Here is a 26,036-nt window from a genome sequence, read left to right on the forward strand (position 1 = left end):
AAAAATCAAACCTTTTCTGTTATATATGGGGTTTAAAAAGAAAAGAAAAGAAGAAACATGAACGGATGGATTGTTGGATGGATGGGTCGATGGATGGATAGAGGGAGGGATGCATGGACGGGTGTGTGTGGGGGGGGGAGTAGGTGGGTGGGTGGATGGATGGATGGATGGATGGATGGATGGATGGACGGGTGGATTAATGGGTGAATGGATTGTTGAGTAGGTAGGTAGGTGGGTGGATGGATGGTTGGTTGGAAGGATGGAGGGAGGGATGCATTCATGCATAACGGAAATACAACTCTTCTAATTCTGTTTCCTACTAATACCATTCTTTTGGTGTCATGACTTCATTATATATCACCACACCACTCTCCACTTCGGGAATTCAAACTAGCTAGGTCACATAAGTCGGTTGTCAGGGGCAACATGGTATATTACAGGGGTACAGTAATGCAAGAAAAAATTAATATCCTTGAAAAACAGAAGATATATACCTTGTAGTCGTTTGATGACATTAAATATTATTTGTGAATTGACAGCCATTTTTATTTACAAGACTTTAAAAATGTATGTTTTTACACCGATTTACATTCAATAATCACCCAACAAGCAATTTAGAAGATGTGCGTTCGTTCACGTAGACCCGGCTAAGTGTAGTACTATACAATTGAAATATACGCGTCCGTCGCGGCATGACATTTTTGTCCAGTGTGACATCGAAAAACTCAAGGTTGAAATGAATGCTGTATGGGAGTAGTACACTCGATTATTACCAGCAAACTATATGGCCATATCCATAAACTCAGACCTTGTAGCGGCCTGAGCCATAGATGTTTATATTAGCATGGATGTATTAGTGATAACTAATCATCCATGATATTATCATCCATGGTTTTAGTGAAGGGTTTGACATCAACACAATATATACTTGCCAATGTCCCAGGGGGAGGGGGGTACTCGAGTTGGTAATGGGTACATGTCAGTGTACCCTGGTGGACAAAAATTACAACCACAAAGTCTACATTTTAGCAAGAAACAGGAGTCAAATGTCATGAGTTTTGAACACTTTTGACACACTTTCACGTTACACTTACATGCTTCATCTTCAGTCATCGCTAGTTCATTGGCTGCCCGGGGCCGGGCGCCTACTTCCGATAAAGATGACTGAAAATGACCCGTGGTAACAACATTGTTCAAAATATGAGGTCATACCTATGTCATACCTAAAAGGCGCCTAAGCTTCCCCCTGTGAGTCAATATGACTTACTGCATGATTGTCTCCTACATGAGAGATATTCTATGTTGTAATTTGGCTGGATGTGGCCAAACAAATGTTCCAGGTTCGTGAGACTTTGATTTCTGATTTAATTTGTTATTTATTAAAGGCATCGAAATCCACTGGGACGGTTAAAACTATGGTCAAAGATTTAAAAGCACCACCCCAACATACTGTACACATATAGTATGTTTATTTTTCTTTCCATTTTTACTCAACTACAAACCCGTCATGATTACTGCACTTAACATACCTTAACATTTACTTAACTTATTTATTTATTTATTTGTTTATTTATTTATTTATTTATTTATTTATATATTGATTGGTTGATTGATTGATTGATTGAGTTATTTCTTTGTTTTGTTTTGTTTTGTTTTTTGAAAAAAAAAAACACACATTGGGGGCGGTCAATTTTTTCTCCTGCGAAACAGTCAGCAAAATACCAACGGGCTTGTCCGGGAATTGAACCCGGGACCTCTCGCACCCAAAGCGAGAATCATGCCACTAGACCAACAAGCCGATGACATCTGAGGGTAATCACTGAATTGAATCTTTCACATATTTGGGACCAGGTGTTCACATCACTTTCTTAGCAAGTGAGTGATGTGAACTCTCAAACTAGCTGTTAAAACCTTTGTTTTAGTACGGAGTAATTACTTCACTCTGCTGATGAAGTCCTCAGAGAAAGGACGAAAGTTTTAGACACAGCAGCTTTCTAAAACTGTGTTGGAAATTTAAACGTTTACATTACACTACATCCAAAGCCACCGTCGCAAACCACAGACCGTTTCTTAACGAGCCTCTATAATAACTCTGGCTTGCGAGATCAAAGCGAGAATAATGCCCCTAGACCAACAAGCTGTTGACGACCGAAGGAAATCACTGATTTAATCACAGATAAGTAAGTACTTTTAATCTTTCACGTGGACCAGGTCACAGTGTTAACATCACTTCCCAAAGCAAGTGAGTGGTGTTCAAACTAGTTATTAACACACACATTTGTTTTAGTAAATGGTAAACACTTCAGTCTGCCGATGAAGTCCTTAGTGAAAGGACGACAGCTACACAGCTTTCTAAAAGTTTATAATACTATAGCTAATACTAACTTACATAGAAATCATTGATGTTATGGGGCAAGTTATACTTCCGAGTCGACACCTATATGCGAAGAAATTGTGTAGCAGACCATGGAAGTATTAGGGGAGATCCCTGAATACCTCCATGATCTGCCAGTTGGACAAATACATGCAAGTTGAAAAGAGTAAGTCATTTAGAACATCATTGAGACTACCACTGAAGAATTATATAATCATTAGGGGAGGGTAAATATTTATTTTTACTTTCTGAATTGCCTAACTTGATTTTGGTAGCCCACCGTTGTCACGTGACCGATTCCATATTTAACTGCTTCCACATCCCACCATTGCCTCCATTTGTGCATGAATATCAGAAGTTATCAGTCTAAATGCTGCTGACAAACATTCAGGGAATGAATGGCTAGTTTTGGTATAAAGAGAAGAATTGGCCTGGTGAGTTATATAGGGGATATAATGAGGTGAAGTGTTGATGTTGACCTAGTTCACAATAATATCAGTAGTGCGCCCATCATCAGGAATATCCCCCACAATCTGGATAATTCGTGATAAATGACCTTTGAACTCTCGATCTCCAGCTCACGTAATTACACTATAGCGGGTATGGAAACAGGTGTGTACACGAGTGTGTGTGTGTGTGTGTGTGTGTGTGTGTGTGTATGTGTGTGTATGTGTGTGATTCTACTCTCAAAAGCTTAGAAAAAATAGGGTCGAACATAGGTTGTCAAGGAATTTACTGTACACACGTGTACGTTTGAATTGTGTTAGTTCCGCTCTTCAATACTTCTTATGGATAATATCGACTACTGATTAACATGTACAGTGTCTAATTAGTTATTTCAAAGCATTTCAGTGGATATATTGTGATTGAAATTCTCTGATCGAAAACTGATACCATCTTTACAGTTAAACATGATAGTAGACAGATTCAAAATCGAGCTTTCGCTCAAGATCTAAACTTGTCACTGCCTACACTACCTACATATAATATTAATAAAATACACAATGTCTTTTTATAAGTAGTTGACCAATGTTTAGTAAATATATCTCTGGTAATTTGGTGAAAACATGTCCCAGTTGCATGTAGCTCGGTTTACACCGTAAGCTTGATCATTCTGAAATGAATACGTCAACAGATGAAATTCCCAGGCTCATACAAAATAGATAAATAAACATTTTGGCATCATGTTCATGTTCTCAGGATGAGTATTTAAGTTTTCAGTAGACTTATATATATAATGTATATATTGCAGCTCGAAAAGATGGGCTATGAAAATGTGAACAATTACAATTATAGTTCATATCTCATACGTGAGCGAGCTTAGTTGCCATTCTACTCCACTGCGTCTTTTCGAATCATACGTTAGATCACGTGACCCCAAAGCAGCGCGTACAGAACGTACTTTTAGTTTATAGATGCGTGTAAGAAAACATTCCAGTTCAAAACACATGAAACTTGTGACTTGACTAGTTACACGTCTCTGCAGTAAATGACATTGTATGTATATTGGCTATATTCCGGTGGTCCATCGTACGAATATGGGTCAGAATCAAAGCAAACGCTTCAACAACTTGAAGTTCTCCGTTCTGAAGAAGTTTGGACGTGGTCGTAGGTAAGTTCAAAATAACTTTTTGGTTCGTAACTTTGACTCGACTTTGACTTTTGCTGATAAGCTTACGCGTCTCGTAACAATCACTCAGACGAAATATTGTGCGTCTACAGGTAGATTAAGAATATTTTCTGATACCAATATTTGATATTTTGTTCAAATCTGGGAACAACTACTATAATGAGAGGTCACATTTGATGGACAAACGGGCGACTTTGAGGTGAAAAGACAATACTCTCAATTTCAAATGTAGACATTATGGAATAAAACTTACATGACTTTCCCGCTCACACTTCAATGGTTTCTTTTGTTGTCTTCACCGTTTATCACGTAAGTCGTATCTAGCGCCTTCAACATTTATTTGATTATTGGCTCAATTATGGAAGAATTCTCGTCACATGCACATCAACGGTCGAACTGTGCATCAGGAAATGGTAGTTGTATTAAATATTATTGCGTATATTTTTTCTTCAGGAAAACTGTTGTTGAAACAATTAACCTTCCGTGTAGTCATACTATACGTAGGAGTCCAGGAGATAAGACTAGTTTTGATGACGGACAGATAGTCGTTGAAAGGAAGACTTCTCCTCTCTCTCAGTGTGAATTAACAATGGACATGTCATCCAGGACTGTGCTGCCTAATGCAGTGAGTGGAGAAGATTATGAAAGTGACGTCACTAATGCAGTAACCAACAACCAAGGTATGACTAGTAATCACGTAATGGATTTGTCCTGCATGTCAGAATTGTTAAAAAATTTAAAGACACCAGTCGATGGTGATGACAAAGATAGTACTCATCTTAAAGTAACTAATCTAGACCAATCTAAGTCGAAAATTCAGTTTATGAAGATTCCTGTAGCTGAGGGTCAAAGGTCAGATGATCGAGTCCTTCGAATTGTGATGGACATCCCCCTAAAGAAAGTTGATAACCCCAGCAATGATTGTACGCCAGAAAGTCAGAACTTAAAAAACGATAAATGTATTAATGACAATGATAAAGTAATGAGTAATAGTGAGAGCAGTTACCATGGTGATAACGATTCGGATTCTTTTACCACAGTCACAGAAATGTCTAAGTCTTGTAGCTGGTCCATAGGAAGTACTGAAGAAGGGAGTTGTTGTGGATCTATTGGCAGTCTCGCAAACTCAGTTACTATCTCATTTCCAGAAAGCATTGAAGGGAGTCCTTCTGGATCCATTGAAACTTTCGGAAACTCAGTTAGTACTAGTATCTCCTTTGCAGAAAGTATTGAATGGAGTCCTTGGGGATCCATTGAAACTTTCGGAAACTCGGTTAGTGTCTCGACTGCAGAGAGTATTCAAGGGAGTCCTTGTGGATCCATTGACTCTATCGGAAACCTAACGAATTCCAGAGACACAGTGAGTATAAAGTCTGTAATGGTGAGGAATGACTCCACAACAGTTCTTTCTGAAGTGAACACAAGTCTGTGGTCTTCAGAAGTTATTGAAAGCACAGTCGTTGGCAAATCACTCGGTGATGACGTCAACGAAATGGTCCGGAAACTACGCGAACGAAAATCTAAAATTCCAGTGTATACACAGAAACTGGTATTGAGCAAAAGGTCAGTTGGTAGTAAATTCCATAGTAACGAGGAGAACGGTCTGGTTGGACCAGGAATAAGGCGTCTTAGCAAAATTCCCACCTTTCAGAATAATCATGTGCAATTGCACGAGACTTTGCGCGATTTAGAAGAAAAGATGGCCAGACTTATTAAATCTGTCAACGTGACAAGGAAGTGGTGGAACCCACTGGTGAAGAAAACTTCCCGTGTCCTTCTAAGAGGAAAAGTTTGTAATAAGACATACCCATCTGTCAATCATAAACCCACTGATATAAAGAATCAAAGACAAGATGATCAGACATCCCGGAAGATGTTGACAATGAATAACAAACCAAACCAAAAACTGGTTAAGTTTAAACCCAATGTATGTATGTATGGCAGGATTAGATGTATCATGGCAAAGAATTGTCTCTGTCATCAAAAAAACACATGTACAGCCAAACCAAAGGCCACAAATGTTCAGGCGCAAACTTTCCAGGAAGAACCAACTGTTACAGGAACAAGGTGCGTGATGGAAAGATTTCTGACAGATCTCCTTAAATGTGATTTGCCAGCTCCATACGACATAAAGAAAATGAACATACAAGGAACACCCGGTGGTATCCCAGAAACTTCCTCCAATTATGCAATGTCCCAAGAAGAGGAAGACTATATTGCAACACATTCCATATCAAGAACACGATACCAACTCAGAAACACTATAATAGGCCTAACTGTTTATGATACACTAGAGGACATGAGTGTAATCATATAAGTATATGCAACTTTCAATTCCATAACATGTTAGTGACGGCATACCAACGGTGAACTGAGCCTGACAAACATTGTTATAGCTAGTGTAGTTGCAACTTGCGAAAAGCAACAACGTAACCCACAAAGAGGACAGTTTGACACAGAGAAAGATATCCACATCTACTCAGAGTGGCAATAAGAGTGTGGACAAAATAACTGTTGTGTGTTCAGATAGATTCACAGTGCCGGTGAAGATGAAATGATGATATGAATTTGAGTCACGATTGAAATACAGGACAAATATTTTGTATCGGAATGGTGTGTAGACAATATCTGAGTGAATTTGAAGAGAATCATTTGATATTGAAGGGGAATATATTTAATTTATTTATCATTTTAATAAAGGTTGTTTTAAAAGTGTTCTTTCATATCCTATATAGCTTGTTGGTGTGTTTTTTTCTAATTTCAATCATCTGCATAATTAATGATCTTCACCAATTACAAATCTAACAGATAGCATAAATCATATGGCAGTTCAGAATGCTGGGTTAGTCTAAAGACTCGTCTTTAACTTTCTAATGTAGAGATCCATAGATACGTCGACAAATGTTATGGGAAGACCATTTACTATGCATACTTTGTTTGAATACGAGAAAACGCAAACCTTTTCTGTTATATATGGGGTTTAAAAAGAAAAGAAAAGAAGAAGCCCTGCAATTTCGTAAAGGCAGTAAGGAGAGAAAGGCCAGACTACAGTTACTTGTTAACAAGGGAAATCATGCCCACAACTGTGATGTATTAGAAAAGGGAAGTGGGTTGCTCATTCCGTACAAGCGTCCAAATGTTGATGTGCCATATACTGAGTACTTACCATGCCAGTACTGTCTGGGCTACTTCATGAGGGGAGACCTGTGGAAGCATGAAAAATCTTGCACTATGATATCTAAGAAGACAAAGGCAAGTGGTCATATTCAATCAAAGTCAGCAATGCTGCTACCTGTGGCAAAAGAAGCAAGTGATGGATTAAAAGCCAATGTACTTTCGAAAATGCATGCTGATTCTATTGGATTGGCAGTCCGTAATGATGCCCTGATCGTTAAATTTGGTGCAAGAAAGTACATGAGGAAAGGAACAGATCCATTCCAGTGTCAGTTCATTAGCCAGAAGATGAGAGAGTTAGGAAGGTTATTGTTAGTCATCAGAGAGGTCAGCAACAATAAAGTAATATCCTTAGCTGATGCCATTCATCCCAAGCATTTCGATGTGGTTGTTTCAAGTGTACGTAAGGGTATAATGAAAGTAGTCACAACTACAAGGTACCATCGTTAGCAACAAAACTGGGCACAACTTTGAAGATATGTGCGCTTATTTGTAAGGGTGATGCTATAAAGTCTTCAGATAAGCACACAGAGGAAGCAGCAGAAAAGTTTCTCCAGTTGTGTGAGATGGAATATACAGACACAGTTAGTGCCAACGCTCTCACTACATTGAATGATATGAAAAGAAACAAACCCAAATTACTTCCCTTAGTGGAGGATGTTTCAAAGCTACACTTGCACCTGAAAGCAGTGGCACTAGAGACTAAGAAGAAAGTGAAAGAAGCACAGGTGCCTGATGTGAAAACGTGGTATGAACTTAGTCAAGTAACTCTGGCACAGTTGATTCTCTTCAACCGCAGAAGAAGTGGGGAGATGGAAAGGATGAAGTTAGAAGATTACCAGAATGCATCCAGTGAATTGAAAGAAGATATTGTGAATTGCTTGTCACCATGGGAGAAGAACTTGTGTAAAAAAATGAAAAGAGTTGAGATAAAAGGGAAGAGGGGACGTAATGTGCCAGTTATCATTCCTGGTAAATTGAAAGAACAGCTTGAAGAACTTATTGCCAAACGAGAAAAGGTTGGTGTGACCAGTGCAAATCCATATGTATTTGCATGTCTAAAGGGATCAGAACTTCCCATTAGAGGTTCTGTGGCATTACAGAAGTATGCAGATAACTGCAATTTGACACAACCTGAACTGTTGTCATCAACCAAACTTAGGAAGCAGATAGGAACTCTGTCTCAGGTTTTTAACCTACAAGAAAACGAGCAGGACATCCTAGCTGGATTCATGGGCCATGATATAAGAGTTCATCGCCAGTACTACCGTCTCCCAGAAGACACGCTACAAGTAGCCAAAGTCAGTAAAATTCTGCTAGCTATGGAAAAGGGCAATATAGAAGAGTTCAAAGGGAAATCATTGGAGGAAATCACAGTTGACCTTGATGGTAAGTAGAAAAAATGCACTTGGTACACTAATAATTCTACAACTGTTAGAAAAACAATTATATTACAAGAACCGGTCCCACTAAACAACATACTTTGGCTATCACACATTGTGACAATATATGAAATAGTGTGTACATAGCTTTCTTTATTGGTAAAATCTAAAAATTTTGAGGACACACATGGACAACTAGTTTCATGGTGTGGACCACCTGATTTGATCATGTAGTTAAGTGAACGACCACAACAAAAACTGATGATGCTCGTTTACAGTTAATCTTGAATAGTTAGGTTAGTATATTTCCCCCAAATGTATATGCACAACAAAATGACCCTAATTTCATTTCAATAACAGTATGAGGTATTGTATGAGGTGGTAATGTTTCATGTATTAATTTCTAACAATACCTGTGAATATAAACTAGGATATTTTAAATTTTTTCAACATGATCACTTATATTTCATGATTATATTCAATGGGCTTACACTTAGCTGCACTTACTGAAACTTTGCATACAAATCATGTACTTCAATGAACAGATTTAATTTACCTTTGCTTCATAATTGGATTTCTGATTTTGCTTCCAATTTTGTATGTGTAGATATAAGTGATGATAGTGCCTCTGACAAAGAAGATGAGGACACTACCAAAGGAGGAGGAAAGAATGTTGGCACTAGTCAATCCAACAACCCTGACACAGATAATGCTGCCAGTGAGTAGTAATTTCTAGTTTCTCTGTTTCAGAAAAATTTCATCAATTTCCTGTGTCATTCATTATAGAGTTCAAGGACAACTGTACCATTATGTGAATTTTTCATCATCTGACCCAGGACATTCATTAGTTTGTTTATTCAAGGTAGATAAACAAATCATAAAGCCAAAATATCAGGTTAGCAACAAAGAAGTTCAAAGTCTATGCTGAATGAATAGTATTCGCTATCAGTGTTCAGTCTCAATGTAAGTGTGTGTAGTCATTATAAATGTCTGGATGATTGCCATTGTCTGATGTAGAACTATATGTGAGAGAATTGATAAGCACAGTAATGGTTTCCGAATGTAACCAAGGCAGTGTCGCACAATTAAGCTGCCCATTTCTCTGTAATGTTGACAAAAAACAAATAGAAAACAGTGAGACCTCTGAGAGAGAGTTGATTATAATTATTTCAAGTCACTCTGTCATCCAGTAATTTGGTGATGTTTGAGAAATGTGAAAAACACTCAATTTGGGGATGATATGAAAAGTATACACTGTACACGACATGTCTTTGAGTTTTATCTGTCACTAGTTGCATGGTATGATATATTAGTGTCAAAACTTTCATACGGGTAGTGATGTCTTCACTAATTCAAAAGACACAAGCATTTGAATATTCTATTATTGGTACTTTTGGATTATTGGACACATTACGAAATTGATGCTTTTATGGTTTTCAGGGCTCATTTTCCCTGAAGACAAAGAAGATGAGGATACTACCAAAGAATGAGGAGAGAATGATGGCATTAGTCAACCCAACAACCCTGACACAGATAATGCTGCCAGTGAGTAGTAATTTCTAGTATCTCTGTTTCAAAAAAATTATATCAATTTCCTGTACGTGTCATTCATCACACAGTCCAAGCATATCTTGGGTACTGCAATGATTAATTTTGTTTGAAGGGACAGAGATGCAATCATATAACTATGGTGCATTTTATTCTCTATGAGTCTATGCTTTAAGTCCCTGACCTTGCTGTGGGCCCCTCCTGGTGGCCAGTTCAAAGCTGCAGTGACCCCTGTAATCTATACATTTTTAAATAGTGTAATATAAATCATTGTGGGGTCAACTGACCACAGTTGGGAATGGCCACCAGAGGGTGCATGGATATGTCAAGGATTTTATACAACTAGGTCAAGGATTTTATACAAAGACCCAAAGAGCCATTACAGATATTCCACCATAGTATATACTTTCATCTCTACTTACCCTTTAAACAACAAACAATCTAATACCTGGCCAGTTTTTGCACCTGTTGTCCTATGCCAGAAATGTTAACTCTAAGTAATCTGGCAGAGACATTCATTATTATATGCCTCATATTTATCAAACATTGTGTATGCTGCACCCATTTATTTCAATGGAATCTTGCTGATGACATAGTGGTCCAAATGTGACAGTAATATCCAAAAACAACCTGGAACTTAGTTTAACAGTATATTAAGATATATATTAATCAACCAACTGTCAAAATGGCATAGTTTTCTCAGATATGGCAAAAGGAGCCCCATTCTAATATCAACCCCTGAGTAATCAATGATGATCTTTGTAATAAAGTGCTAACCTTTGACTGAGACCTCGATCTCTGTCCATGATCAAAGATCCAAAATATCTAGATGGAAAAGAGGCAGCTCCTTGGGCTTTCATTCACATATAGTTCTAACAACACCATTGATGAGTGTTTTATACATCTTTCTCTAGGTTGGTGCGTTGAGACTAGGCCAAACCAGGACATACAGCAGGAAAGATTATTTCGCATTTTCTTTCTTTGTGTATTACTTACTTTAAGTTTTTGCCTCTCAAGTCTTTTTGTTGGACTGTTCTTTGGTATTTTTCTAAATTAATACATAGTTTCAAACATGCATTCTTAGCCCCCAGGTGTAATCATGATGGATGCTAATACATTGGGTTCCCTCAGTCCCTCCATCTGTGCTTCTGTCTATCCATCATGTGTCTATATACATTTGTGTCTACCTGTATCTCCAATATACAGCAGCAAAAATATTTTAATTGTCGATGAGAATTAATGTGACAATTAAGTCAGTGGCTGGAGGACCTCATACTAGTGTCAACTCATAGTACAATGACTTACTGAGGGTTATTTATACATCATTTCCAGGAAACAAGTCTGTCTCAGCAATACCACATCAGCCCACAAAGAGAAAATGGACCACCATAGAGAGTGAATCTGTGAAGGCATTTTTCCGTAAAGAAATCAGACTTCACAAAGTACCAGGGAAGGTAGCTTGTTTAGAGTGTAAAACACATTACTCAGCTCTGCTTGTGAATCGCGGATGGAGGGATATCAAATTCCATGTGTATAACATTATACTTAAAAACAAGAAAAAGTAACTCAACGCTCCTTAGTAAAGAGGGACATCGAAAGTCAGAGACTAATCATGTAGTTGTATTTGGCTAATACATGATTAACTCAGTCATACTGTGTAAGAGAACTGTTTCTCATTTTCAGAGTTATCATGTGGTTGTATTTGGTTAATACATGATTAACTCTGTCATACTGTGTAAGAGAACTGTTTCTCATTTTCAGAAAGTTTTTTTTTTCAGAAAGTTGTTACCATGGGTTGTTTTTTTTATTAAACTCTTTGTCATATAAGAGTACTGTTACTCATTTTTAGAAAGTGACCATTTACTTGTATTTGACTAATACATGTTGAACTCTGTTATAGAGTATGTGTAGGAGTACTGTCACTCATTTTCAGAGAGTTATCATGTGGTTGTATTTGGTTAATACATGATTAACTCTGTCATACTGTGTAAGAGAACAGTTTCTCATTTTCAGAGTTATCGTGTGGTTGTATTTGGCTAATACATGATTAACTCTGTCATACTGTGTAAGAGAACTGTTTCTCATTTTCAGAAAGTATTTTTTTTTCAGAAAGTTGTTACCATGGGTTGTTTTTTTATTAAACTCTTTGTCATATAAGAGTACTGTTACTCATTTTTAGAAAGTGACCATTTACTTGTATTTGACTAATACATGTTGAACTCTGTTATAATATAGTATGTGTAGGAGTACTGTCACTCATTTTCAGAGAGTTATCATGTGGTTGTATTTGGTTAATACATGATTAACTCTGTCATACTGTGTAAGAGAACTGTTTCTCATTTTCAGAGTTATCGTGTATTTGTATTTGGTTAATACATGATTAACTCTGTCATACTGTGTAAGAGAACTGTTTCTCATTTTCAGAATTATCATGTAGTTGTATTTGGCTAATAGATGTTTAACTCAGTCATACAGTGTGAGAAAACTGTTACTCATTTTCAGAAAGTATTTTTTTTCAGAAAGTTGTTACCATGGGTTGTTTTTTTATTAAACTCTTTGTCATATAAGAGTACTGTTACTCATTTTTAGAAAGTGACCATTTACTTGTATTTGACTAATACATGTTGAACTCTGTTATATAGTATGTGTAGGAGTACTGTCACTCAGATCATTTTCAAAGAGTTATCATGTGGTTGTATTTGGTTAATACATGATTAACTCTGTCATACTGTGTAAGAGAACTGTTTCTCATTTTCAGAGTTATCGTGTATTTGTATTTGGCTAATACATGATTAACTCTGTCATACTGTGTAAGAGAACTGTTTCTCATTTTCAGAGTTATCATGTGGTTCTATTTGGTTAATACATGATTAACTCTGTCATACTGTGTAAGAGAACTGTTTCTCATTTTCAGAGTTATCATGTGGTTCTATTTGGTTAATACATGATTAACTCTGTCATACTGTGTAAGAGAACCGTTTCTCATTTTCAGAGTTATCATGTGGTTGTATTTGGTTAATACATGATTAACTCTGTCATACTGTGTAAGAGAACTGTTTCTCATTTTCAGAGTTATCATGTGGTTCTATTTGGTTAATACATGATTAACTCTGTCATACTGTGTAAGAGAACTGTTTCTCATTTTCAGAGTTATCATGTGGTTCTATTTGGTTAATACATGATTAACTCTGTCATACTGTGTAAGAGAACCGTTTCTCATTTTCAGAGTTATCATGTGGTTGTATTTGGTTAATACATGATTAACTCTGTCATACTGTGTAAGAGAACTGTTTCTCATTTTCAGAGTTATCATGTGGTTGTATTTGTTTCTCATTTTCAGAGTTATCATGTGGTTGTATTTGGCTAATAGATGTTTTACTCAGTCATACAGTGTGAGAGAACTGGTTAATACATGATTAACTCTGTCATACTGTGTAAGAGAACTGTTTCTCATTTTCAGAGTTATCGTGTGGTTGTATTTGGCTAATACATGATTAACTCTGTCATACTGTGTAAGAGAACTGTTTCTCATTTTCAGAGTTATCGTGTATTTGTATTTGGTTAATACATGATTAACTCTGTCATACTGTGTAAGAGAACTGTTTCTCATTTTCAGAGTTATCATGTGGTTCTATTTGGTTAATACATGATTAACTCTGTCATACTGTGTAAGAGAACTGTTTCTCATTTTCAGAGTTATCATGTGGTTCTATTTGGTTAATACATGATTAACTCTGTCATACTGTGTAAGAGAACTGTTTCTCATTTTCAGAGTTATCATGTGGTTCTATTTGGTTAATACATGATTAACTCGGTCATACTGTGTAAGAGAACTGTTTCTCATTTTCAGAGTTATCATGTGGTTCTATTTGGTTAATACATGATTAACTCTGTCATACTGTGTAAGAGAACTGTTTCTCATTTTCAGAGTTATCATGTGGTTCTATTTGGTTAATACATGATTAACTCTGTCATACTGTGTAAGAGAACTGTTTCTCATTTTCAGAGTTATCATGTGGTTGTATTTGGTTAATACATGATTAACTCTGTCATACTGTGTAAGAGAACTGTTTCTCATTTTCAGAGTTATCATGTGGTTGTATTTGGTTAATACATGATTAACTCTGTCATACTGTGTAAGAGAACTGTTTCTCATTTTCAGAGTTATCATGTGGTTGTATTTGGTTAATACATGATTAACTCTGTCATACTGTGTAAGAGAACTGTTTCTCATTTTCAGAGTTATCATGTGGTTGTATTTGGTTAATACATGATTAACTCTGTCATACTGTGTAAGAGAACTGTTTCTCATTTTCAGAGTTATCATGTGGTTGTATTTGGTTAATACATGATTAACTCTGTCATACTGTGTAAGAGAACTGTTTCTCATTTTCAGAGTTATCATGTGGTTGTATTTGGTTAATACATGATTAACTCTGTCATACTGTGTAAGAGAATTGTTTCTCATTTCCAGAGTTATCATGTAGTTGTATTTGGTTAATAGATGTTTAACTCAGTCACATAGTGTAAGAGAACTGTTTTCCATTTTCAGACAGTTATCATGTAGTAATGATATATGCAAGTCATAATATATATGCATAATATGCAAGTCAGTTTGTGTCATCATACTATCCAATTTGGCCACAAGGCAGTCATTATCTTACAATCAAGGGATACTGAAATCAAAACAGGGATCAGCAGCTTCAAAATTCTTAGCCGACAAGGGCTGTGTTATAGATGATGACTACATGTAGGTTGTTACCTTCTTGTATTGCGTCAAATTGTATACACTGTTTGTTGATTGTTATAAGACATACACACTGTCAAAGATATGTCATCTTTTGAAGAGTTGTTATTATCTTGTAATTTGCAAATACATATTAAACTTGGTTATAGAAGGTTTACTCAAACGGTGACTTGTCATTTTCTGAGTGTTGTGTGTATCTTGTTGCAGTATGGTGATAAACGTATGTAAGAATTGGCAAGGTCGACTATTCATCTCTCTTGATGTATTTGTTGCCTGGGAGGGGTTGAAGTAGGCCAAGTATTATAACACTGGCATCCCAAAACCACCAAGTTCCACCTAGTGCCTGGAATAGCCATGTATTGATGGATTGTATATAAATATATAAAGTAAATATTCTAAAAATTAAAATGTGTGTAAATGTTTGTCACATGACATCATTAAATAGTAAAATGGCCACAATGCTAAGAACTTTGATTAATTTTGGTATTCAGCCAGATAAACATATTGATTTGTCTTCTCATTTAGCGACTCTGTGAACATGCATAAATAGGATGCGTTTGCTAGTACTTGAAAGTATCAGATTAAATTGTTTCTTGTGTCCAAAAAAGGCAGATATAATGTGGCAAGAACATACATGTTTGAATTCAGGGACACATAGGGATCCCCAAATATGGAAACTTCTTGTCATGTGCAGACACTGAATATTCAAAATGGCCAACAATCAATACGTTCTTTAACCAATTCCAAATGTTTTAGCTTTTATTTCATAATAAAAGATCTGTTAAAATACACATGAGGGAAACGGTAATCTTGCTGATCGCACCAGTTTACTCGACTTAATTCTTCAGCAAAAAACACTTGAAGAAGATGAATCAAGAAAATGCAATTAGTTGTTCCTGTGCAACAACCCTCACAACGATCAGGAAACTTCTTGGTAGCCTTTCTTTGCAACTACTGCAGATTGTTCAGTCCCTCTTGTGAATATTATTCTTAACATTTTCAACATGTTGAAATCACCGGAATCATCAGGAGCAGCATTTGATAAAACGACAATAAATTGATGTACATGATTAATCGGACACTGCATGTAATCCTATGGAATCAGAAAAGGGTCATACTAAAACGAATGACAAGTGAATGACAGAAAAACAAATGACACAGATACTAGACCGAATGACACGCAAATGACAGAAAAACGAATGACACAGACACTAAAATGAACGACAGGGTTTTGAGTATGATACAAGTTGAATGATAGGGTTTACATCACATAAAAAGTAGAATGACAGGGTTTTGTGTATTAAACAAGTGGAATGACAGGGTTTTGACTATTATACAAGTGGAATGACAGGGTTTACACTATAGAAAAAGTGGAATGACTGTTTTGAGTATTGTACAAATGGAATGACAGCATTTACACTATAGAAAAAGTTTAATGATAGGAAAGTTTTGACTATTATACAAGTGGAATGACAGGGTTTTGACTTATACAAGTGGAATGACAGGGTTTTGACTTATACAAGTGGAATGACAGGGTTTTGACTTATACAAATGGAATGACAGGGTTTACACTATAGAAAAAGTGGAATGGCAGGGTTTGACTATTGAACAAGTGGAATGACATGGTTTTGACTATTATACAAGTAGAATGACAGGGTTTACACTACATAAAAAGTGGAATGACAGGGTTTGACTATTGAACAAGTGCAATGACAGGGTTTTGACTATTATACAAGTAGAATGACAGGGTTTACACTACATAAAAAGTGGAATGACAGGATTTGACTATTGAACAAGTGGAATGACAGGGTTTACACTACATACTATCCATTGCCTTCAGCCGTCCCGTTTTAGGAAACAAGATACTAAGTGATGACAGGGGTTTTGATCACTCAAATATGACAAAGTATCACCAAGGGAGTTGAGACGTCTGGGTATATTGAGATGCCAGGAAGTTACAATCATAACAAAGATACTCAGTATCAATAAACATGACACCCTGGCCACACATAGGCTAGTACATGTACATGTATCCATGTTTCATAAAATTTATACATGAGAATTGTAAAAAGTTACAGTGAAATGGCAGTGAAGTCTTCATTGGTAGTATGACTATGGATACATTAATAGTTTAAGGTCCTAATAGACTGCTGGAATGTAGTATTTTTGGTAGCACCGAATCTCAGTTATCTGAATAAGGCATATGTCTGAAGTGCTGTAATGTTTCCCTGTAGCATAGCTAGTACAAGTTCATTAGCTGCAGGAAGCAAGACGTTCATACACTAGATGTTTGGATTTCCCACAGTGCCGCTATCTCTAGTGTCCTACTTAGAGACTCCACTGATTAAAATTAGACAAAATAGTGTTATCATTACCACAATTACAACAGTGTATCTAGTTCCTAGTATCGGGACAGCTGAAGGCAATTGGTAGTAAAAAGTGGAATGACAGGGTTTTGATTATTGTACAAGTCGAATGACAACATATACCCTATAGAAAAAGTGGAATGACAGGGTTTTGACTATTACACAAGTGGAATGACAGGGTTTTGACTATTATACAAGTGGAATGACAGGGTTATGAGTATTAAACAAGTGGAATGACAAGGTTTTGACTATTATCCAAGTGGAATGACAGGTTTTGACTTATACAAATGGAATGACAGTTTACACTACATAAAAAGTGGAATGACAGGGTTTTGATTATTGTACAAGTCGAATGACAACATATACCCTATAGAAAAAGTGGAATGACAGGGTTTTAAGAATTATACAAGTAGAATGATAGGGTTTTGACTATAATACAAGTGGAATGACAGGGTTATGAGTATTAAACAAGTGGAATGACAAGGTTTTGACTATTATACAAGTGGAATGACAGGGTTTTGATTATTGTACAAGTTGAATGACAACATATACACTAGAAAAAGTGGAACGATATTATACGAGTATTAAACAAGTAGAATGACAGGGTTTTGAATATTATACAAGTGGAATGACAGTTTACATAAAAAGTGGAATGACAGGGTTTTGATTATTGTACAAGTGGAATGACAGTTTACACTACGTAAAAAGTGGAATGACAGGGTTTTGATTATTGTACAAGTTGAATGACAACATATACACCATAGAAAAAGTGGAACAATAGGGGTTTGAGTGTTATACAAGTAGAATAACAATGTTTACACTACAGTTAGTGTTGACTGATGGGATGTTGACTATTATACAAGTGGAATAACAGCATATGGAGTATAGAAAAAGTGGAATGACAGGGCTTTTACTGTGTAGAAAAAGTCGAACGACATTGTTTTTAATATTATACAAGTGGAATGACAGAATTTACACTATAGCAAAAGTTAAATGATAGGGTGTGATTATTATACAGTTAGAATGATAGCAGTTACACAACCGAAAGAATTGGATGATTTATATATTTAACTTGTATAATACTACAAAACCCTGTCATTCCACTTGTATAATAGTCAAAACCCTGTCATTCCACTTGTATAATGCTCAGAACCCTGTCATTCCACTTGTATAATAGTCAAAGCCCTATTATTTGGTGTGTTTTTTCTATAGTGCAAACCTTGTCATTCCACTTGTTTGATACTCAAAACCCTGTCATTCCACTTTTTATGTAGTGTAAACCTTGTCATTCCACTTGTATAATAGTCAAACCCCTGTCATTCCACTTGTATAATAGTCAAAACCCTGTCATTCCACTTGTATAATAGTCAAAACCCTGTCATTCCACTTGTATAACACTCAAAACCCCGTCATTCCACTTGTATAATAGTCAAAGCCCTATTATTTGTTTTTTTTCTATAGTGCAAACCCTGTCATTCCACTTGTTTGATACTCAAAACCCTGTCATTTTACTTTTTCTATAGTGTAAACCCTGTCATTCCACTTGTATAATAGTCAAAACCCTGTCATTCGTTTTAGTGGCTGTGCCATTCCTTTTGCTGTCATTTGCCTGTCATTCGGTTTGGTATCATTCTGTGTCATTCATCTTTCTGTCAGCCCCTTGTAATTCGTTTTAGTATGACCCAAAACAGCATAAAGCAACCCTGATCATAGCAAGTCCTCTCTAATACTGTACCAGAATGAGTCCTCAGATTGACATCTCGAGTCCTCGATCTGTAGTCCTCAAGAGAATAGGGTTTTGCAGATTTTTGAAAATTCACTTCGGATGGATTAAGAAGTAGCCCACATGGTTTAGTGTGATAGATATTCTTCTGCAAAATCTTAGATCCGTAGGGCAAGGGGAAGTTGATGTCCTCAGAGGACGGTCGTTCAACAGGGTCCTCAAAGGTTGTGTAAAACGCGTATGTGTGTGTGTGTGTGTGTGTGTGTGTGTGTGTGTGTGTGTGTGTGTGTGTGATTCTACTCTCAAAACTGCTTAGAAAAAAAATAGGTTTGAACATAGGTTGTCAAGGAATATTACTGTACACACGTGTACGTTTGAATCGTATTAGTTCCGCTGCAATTATAACGGGTTTTTTTGTTTTTTTAAATGTTTTGTTTGTTAGTTAGTTACAATAACTAACCAGCAACAATACACAAGCAGCATTGAATCGTCTGTAGGTAAACGTTACTTTCTGTTAGCTGTATAAATGATAAATCAAAATCAGATTGATTTTGGGTCCGCACTCAAAAATCAGCGCACTCAATAGCGATCACGATTTCAGCCTCTTCAGTTCTTCTTATGGATAATATCGACTACTGATTAACATGTACAGTGTCTGATTAGTTATTTCAAAGCATTTCAGTGGATATATTGTGATTGGAATTCTCTGATCGAAAAATGATACAACCTTTACAGTTAAACATGATAGTGGACAGATTCATAATCGAGCTTTCGCTCAAGATCTAAACTTGTCACTGCCTACACTACCTACAGATAACATTGACTACTAATTAACAGATACAATGTCCTTTTATAAGTAATTAACCAAAGTTCGGTAAATATATCTCTGGTAATTTGGTGAAAACATGTCCCAGTTGCATCTAGCTCGGTTTACACCATAAGCTTGATCATTTCTGAAATGAAGACGTCAATAGAAATTCCCAGGCTCATACAAAATTAAATCGATCATTTTGGCATTTTCGTACTTTCAGTGTGAGTATTTAAGTTTTCAATAGGCTTATATATAAAATTATATATATATATATATATATATATATATATATATATATATATATATATATATATATATATATATATATATATATATATATATATATATATATATATATATATATATATATATATATATATATATATATATATATATATATATATATATATATATATATATATATATATATATAACTCGGTGAGTATCAATCTGCTAAGACAGTGCTCTATACCGCAGTGGCAGAGCGTAATATATATATATATATATTTCAATATCGTAGCTGGAAAGATGAGCTATGAAAATGTGACAAATTAAATGTTTTGATTCAAAAAGAGGAAGCTTTCACATCTCATACGTGAGGGAGTTTAGTTGCCAAAGTTGCTTTGTACGGCGTGGCATTCTACTCTACCGCGTCTTTTCGAATCATACGTTAGATCACGTGACCAAAAAGCAGCGCGTACAGAACGTACTTTTGGTTTATAGACATGTGTAGGAAAACATTCCAGTTCAGAACACATGAAACTTGTGACTTGACTAGTTACACGTCTTGTATTGTATGTATATTGGCTATATTCCGGTGGTTCATCGTACGGATATGGGTCAGAATCAAAGCAAACGCTTCAACAACTTGAAGTTCTCCATTCTGAAGAAGTTTGGACGTGGTCGTAGGTAAGTTCAAAATAACTTTTCGGTTCGTAACTTTGACTTTTGCTCATAAGCTTACGCTTCTTATAACGACCACTAAGACGAAATATTGTGAGTCTAAAGGTAGATTAAGAATATTTTCTGATACCAATATTGATATTGTGTTCAAATCTGGGAACAACTACTATAATGAGAGGACACATTTGATGGACAAACGGGCGACTTTGAGATTAAAAGACAATACTCTCAATTTCAAATGTACACATCATGGAATAAAATTACATGACTTTCCCGCTCACGCTTCAATAATTTCTTTTGTTGTCTTCACCGTTTATCAGTTCTGTTTAGACTAAACCTATACATGTAAGTCTTATCTAGCGCCCTCAACATCTCTTTGATTATTGGCTCAATTATGGAAGAATTCTCGTCACATGCACATCAACGGTCGAACTGTGCATCAGGAAATGGTAGTTGTATAAAATATTATTGCGTTGTTGTTTTTTTCTTCAGGAAGACTGTTGTTGAAACAATCAGCCTTCCATGTAGTCATACTATGCATAGGAGTCCAGGAGATAAGATTAGTTTTGATGACGGACAGATAGTCGTTGAAAGGACAATTTCTCCTCATACCCAATGTGAACTAACGATGGACATGTCATCCGAGACTGTGCTGCCTAATGCAGTGAGTGGAGCAGTCTATGAAAGTGACGTCACTAATGCAGTAACCAGTAACCAAGGTAGGACTAGTAATCACTTAATGGACTTGTCCTTTATGTCAGAATTGTTAAAGAATTTAAAGATACCAGTGGATGATGATGACAAAGATAGTACTCATCTTAAAGTAACTAATCTAGACCAATCTAAGTCGAAAATTCAGTTTATGAAGATTCCTGTTGCTGAGGGTCAAAGGTCCGATGATCCAGTCGTTCGAATTGTGACGGACATCACTCCAAAGAAAGTTGATAACCCCTGCAATGATTGTACGCCAGAAAGTCAGAACTTAAAAAACGATAAATGTATTAATGACAATGATAATGTAATGAGTAATAGTGAGAGCAGTTACCATGGTGATAACGATTCGGATTCTTTTACCACAGTCACAGAATTGTCTAAGTCTTGTAGCTGTTCCATAGGAAGTACTGAAGAAGGGAGTTCTTGTGGATTTATTGGCAGTCTCGCAAACTCAGTTACTATCTCATTTGCAGAAAGCATTGAAGGTAGTCCTTCTGGATCCATTGAAACTTTCGGAAATTCAGTTAGTACAAGTATCTCCTTTGCAGAAAGTATTGAAGGGAGTCCTTCTGGATCCATTGAAAGTTTTAGAAACTCAGATTGTACTAGTATCTCCTTTGCCGAAAGTATTGAATGGAGTCCTTGGGGATCCATTGAAACTTTCGGAAACTCGGTTAGTGTCTCGACTGCAGAGAGTATTCAAGGGAGTCCTTGTGGATCCATTGACTCTATCGGAAACTTAACGAATTCCAGAGACACAGTGAGTGTAAAGTCTGTAATGGTGAGGAATGACGTCACAACAGTTCTTTCTGAAGTGAACACAAGTCTGTGGTCTTCAGAAGTTATTGAAAGCACAGTCGTTGGCAAATCACTCGGTGATGACGTCAACCAAATGGTCCGGAAACTATGCGAACGAAAATCTAAAATTCCGGTGTATTCACAGAAATTGGTATTGACCAAATACCTTTCAATGACTGCTCGTGGTCATAAGAAAACGAACAGGTTTACTAAACAATATACAGGTGTTCCATCTTTATCTAGATCCAACAGTGTGGACGCGAGAAAGGGAAAGCACTTGGCAACGGGTAACGTTAGATTACTATCCAACGTTGGTGGCGTACATGGCGATGTCAGCAAGAAAAGGTCAGTTGATAGTAAATTCCATAGTAACGAGGAGAACGGTCGGGTTGGACCCAGAAAAAGGCATCTTGGCAAAATTCCCATCAGTCAGAATAATCATGTGCAAATGCACGAGACTTTGCGTGATTTGGAAGAAAAGATAGAGAGACTTATTAAATCTGTCAACGTGACAAGGAAGTGGTGGAACCCACTGGTGAAGAAAACCTCACGTGTCCATCCAAGAAGGGGAAATTACATTGGAAAAGTTTTCAATAAGACACACCCATCTGTCAATCATAAACCCACAGATATAAAGAATCAAAGAGAACATGATCAGACATCCCGGAAGATGTTGACTATCACCACCAAACCAAAACAAAAACTGGTTAAGTTTAAACCCAATGTATGTATGTATGGCAGGATGAGATGTATCAAGGCAAAGAACTGTCTCTCTCATCAAAAAAACACATGTACAGCCAAACCAAAGACCACAAATGTTCAGGTGCAAACTTTCCAGGAAGAACCAATTGTTACAGGAACAAGGTGTGTGATGGAAAGATTTCTGACAGATCTCCTTAAATGTGATTTGCCACCTCCATACGACATAAAGAAAATGAACATACAAGGAACACCCAGTGGTATCCCAGAAACTTCCTCCAATTATGCAATGTCCGAAGAAGAGGAAGACTATATTGCAACACATTCCATATCAAGAACACGATACCAACTCAGAAACACTATTAAAGGCCTAACTGTTTATGATACACTAGAGGACATGAGTGTAATCATATAAGTATATGCAACTTTTAATTCCATAACATGTCAGTGATGGAATACCAACGGTGAACTGAGCCTGACAAACATTGTTATAGATACTGTAGTTCCAACTTGCGAAAAGCAACGTATATTAATATAACGTAACCCACAAAGAGGACAGTTTGACACAAAGAAAGATATCCACATCTACTCAGAGTGGCAAAAAGACCGTGGACAATATAACTGTTATGTGTTCAGATAGATTCACAGTGCCGGTGAAGCTGGAATGATGATATGAATTTGAGACACGATTGAAATACAGGACAAATATTTTGTATCGGAATGGTGTGTAGACAATATCATAGTGAATTTCAAGAGACTCAGTTGCTATTGAAGGGGAATATATTTAATTTATTTATCATTTTAATAAAGGTTGTTTTAAAAGTGTTGTTTCACATCCCATATAGTTTGTTGGTGTTTTTTTTTCTAATTTCAATGATATGCATAACTAATATGATCTTCACCAATTACAAATCTAACAAATAGCATAAATCATATGGCAGTTCAGTATGCTGGGTTAGTCTAGAGACTCGTCTTTAACTTTCTAATGTAGAGATCCATAGATATGTCGACAAATGTTATGGGAAAACCATTTACTGTTCGTACTTTGTTTAAATACGAGAAAACTCAAACCTTTTCTGTTATATGCATGTATGGGGTTTAAAAAGAAAAGAAAAGAAGAAACAAGAATGGATGGATTGTTGGGTGGATGGGTCGATGGATGGATAGAGGGAGGGATGCATGGACGGGTGTGTGTGTCTGTGTGTGGTGGGGGTGGATGGATGGATGGATGGACGGGTGGATTAATGGGTGAATGGATTGTTGAGTAGGTAGGTAGGTGGGTGGGTGGATGGATGGATGGTTGGAGGGAGGGATGCATTCATGCATAACGGAAAAACAACTCTTCTAATTATGTTTCCTACTAACACCCTTGCTTTGTTGTCATGACTTCATCATATATCATCATACCACTCTCCACTTCGGGAATTCAAACTAGGTCACATAAGTCGGTTGTCAGGGGCAACATGGTATTCTACAGGGGTACAGTAATGCAAGAAAAATTAATATCCTTGAAAAACAGGAGGATGTATACCTTGTAGTCGTTTGATGACATTAAATATTATTTGTGAATTAACAGCCATTTTTATTTACACGAATTAAAAAAATGTTTTTACACCGATTTACATTCAATAATCACCCAACAAGCAATTTAGAAGATGTGCGTTCGTTCACATAGACCCGGATAAGTGTATAATAATGTACATTTGAAATATACGCGTCAGTCGGCACATGAATGTAAGTTCAGGAGATTCACTTTTTTGCCCAGTGTGACATTGAAAAACTCAATGTTTAAATGAATGCTGTATGGGAGTAGTACGCTCGATTATTACCAGCAAACTATATGGCCATATCCATAGACTCAGACCTGAGGCGGTCTGAGCCATAGATGTTTATATTAGCATGGTATTAGTGATAACTAATACATCCATAATATTATCATCCATGATATGAGTGAAGGTTTTGACATCAACACAATATATGCTTGCCAATGTCCCCCCCCCCCCCGGGAGGGGGGGGTTACTCGGGTGGGTAATGTGGGTAATGGGTACATGTCAGTGTACCTTGGTGGACAAAAATTACAACCACAAATTCTACATTTTAGCCAGAAACAGGGGTCATATGTCATGAGTTTTCAACACTTTTGATACACTTTCACATTACACATACTGTCATACATGCTTCATCTTCAGTCATCGCTCGTACATTGGCTGCCCGGGGCCGGGCGTCTACTTCCGATAAAGATGACTGAAAACGACCCGTGGTAACAACATTGTTCAAAATATGGGGTCATACCTATGTCATACCTAAAAGGCGCCTAAGCTTCCCTCCTGTGAGTCAATATGACTGTCTCCTACATAAGAGATATTCTATGTTGTAATTTGACTGGATGTGGCCAAACAAATGTTCCAGGTTCGTGAGACTTTGATTTCTGATTTAATTTGTTATTTATTAAAGGCATCGAAATCCACTGGGACGGTTAAAAGTATGGTCAAAGATTGAAAAGCACCACCCCAACATACTGTACACATATAGTATGTTTATTTCCTTTTTTACTCAACTACAAACCCATCATGATTACTGCACTAAACATACTTTAACATTTATTTATTTTAGTTATTTAGTTATTTATTTATTTATATATATAGTGATTGATCGAGTGATTGATTGATTTGTTTGTTTGGGGTTTTTTTTGTGTTTTTTGCTTTGTTTTTTGGGGGTGTTTGTTTGTTTAAAAAAACACGTTGAGGGCAGTCAATTTTTTTCTCCTTTTCTCCTGCGAAACAGTCAGCAAAACAACAATGGGCTTGTCCGGGAATTGAACCCGGGACCTCTCGCACCCAAAGCGAGAATCATGCCACTAGACCAACAAGCCGATGACATTCGAAGGAAATCATTGATTTGAATCTTTCACATACTTGGGACCAGGTGTTCACATCACTTTCTAAGCAAGTGATATGATATGATATGATATGATATGATATGATATGATATATATTTTATTACCCGATCAAAAATAAGTACAATACAAACGTAAATACAGGAAAAGCAAACTAGATCGGATAACAGGAGTCAGAAAATAGCTATGCTAATCGTGTCTGACCCCTGGCCAAAGTAAATAATGGTACAAGTTTAGAGTGCAAATAAATATACAAAAAGTAGCTCTACCC

General features: G+C 36.5%; 1 protein-coding gene and 2 non-coding genes across 3 annotated transcripts; 1 reads left to right on the forward strand and 2 right to left on the reverse strand.

Annotated features, from left to right (window-relative positions):
* Nucleotides 1-1,726: 1,726 nt before the first annotated feature.
* Trnap-ugg (transfer RNA proline (anticodon UGG)) lies at nt 1,727-1,798 on the reverse strand. Its single transcript has one exon. It is a non-coding gene; the product is annotated as a tRNA-Pro (tRNA).
* A 5,179-nt stretch (nt 1,799-6,977) lies between these two features.
* Nucleotides 6,978-10,050, forward strand: LOC144438066 (uncharacterized). The gene is made up of 4 exons (XM_078127097.1): nt 6,978-7,505; nt 7,676-8,567; nt 9,168-9,278; nt 10,001-10,050. Exons 1-4 carry the CDS (start codon nt 6,978-6,980, stop codon nt 10,048-10,050), a joined length of 1,581 nt encoding a protein of 526 aa, XP_077983223.1.
* Nucleotides 10,051-25,669: 15,619 nt separating this feature from the next.
* Nucleotides 25,670-25,741, reverse strand: Trnap-ugg (transfer RNA proline (anticodon UGG)). The gene has a single exon. It is a non-coding gene; the product is annotated as a tRNA-Pro (tRNA).
* Nucleotides 25,742-26,036: the final 295 nt, after the last annotated feature.

Source organism: Glandiceps talaboti, chromosome 7 (genome assembly GCF_964340395.1).
Source record: "Glandiceps talaboti chromosome 7, keGlaTala1.1, whole genome shotgun sequence".
NCBI classification, from domain to species: domain Eukaryota; kingdom Metazoa; phylum Hemichordata; class Enteropneusta; family Spengelidae; genus Glandiceps; species Glandiceps talaboti.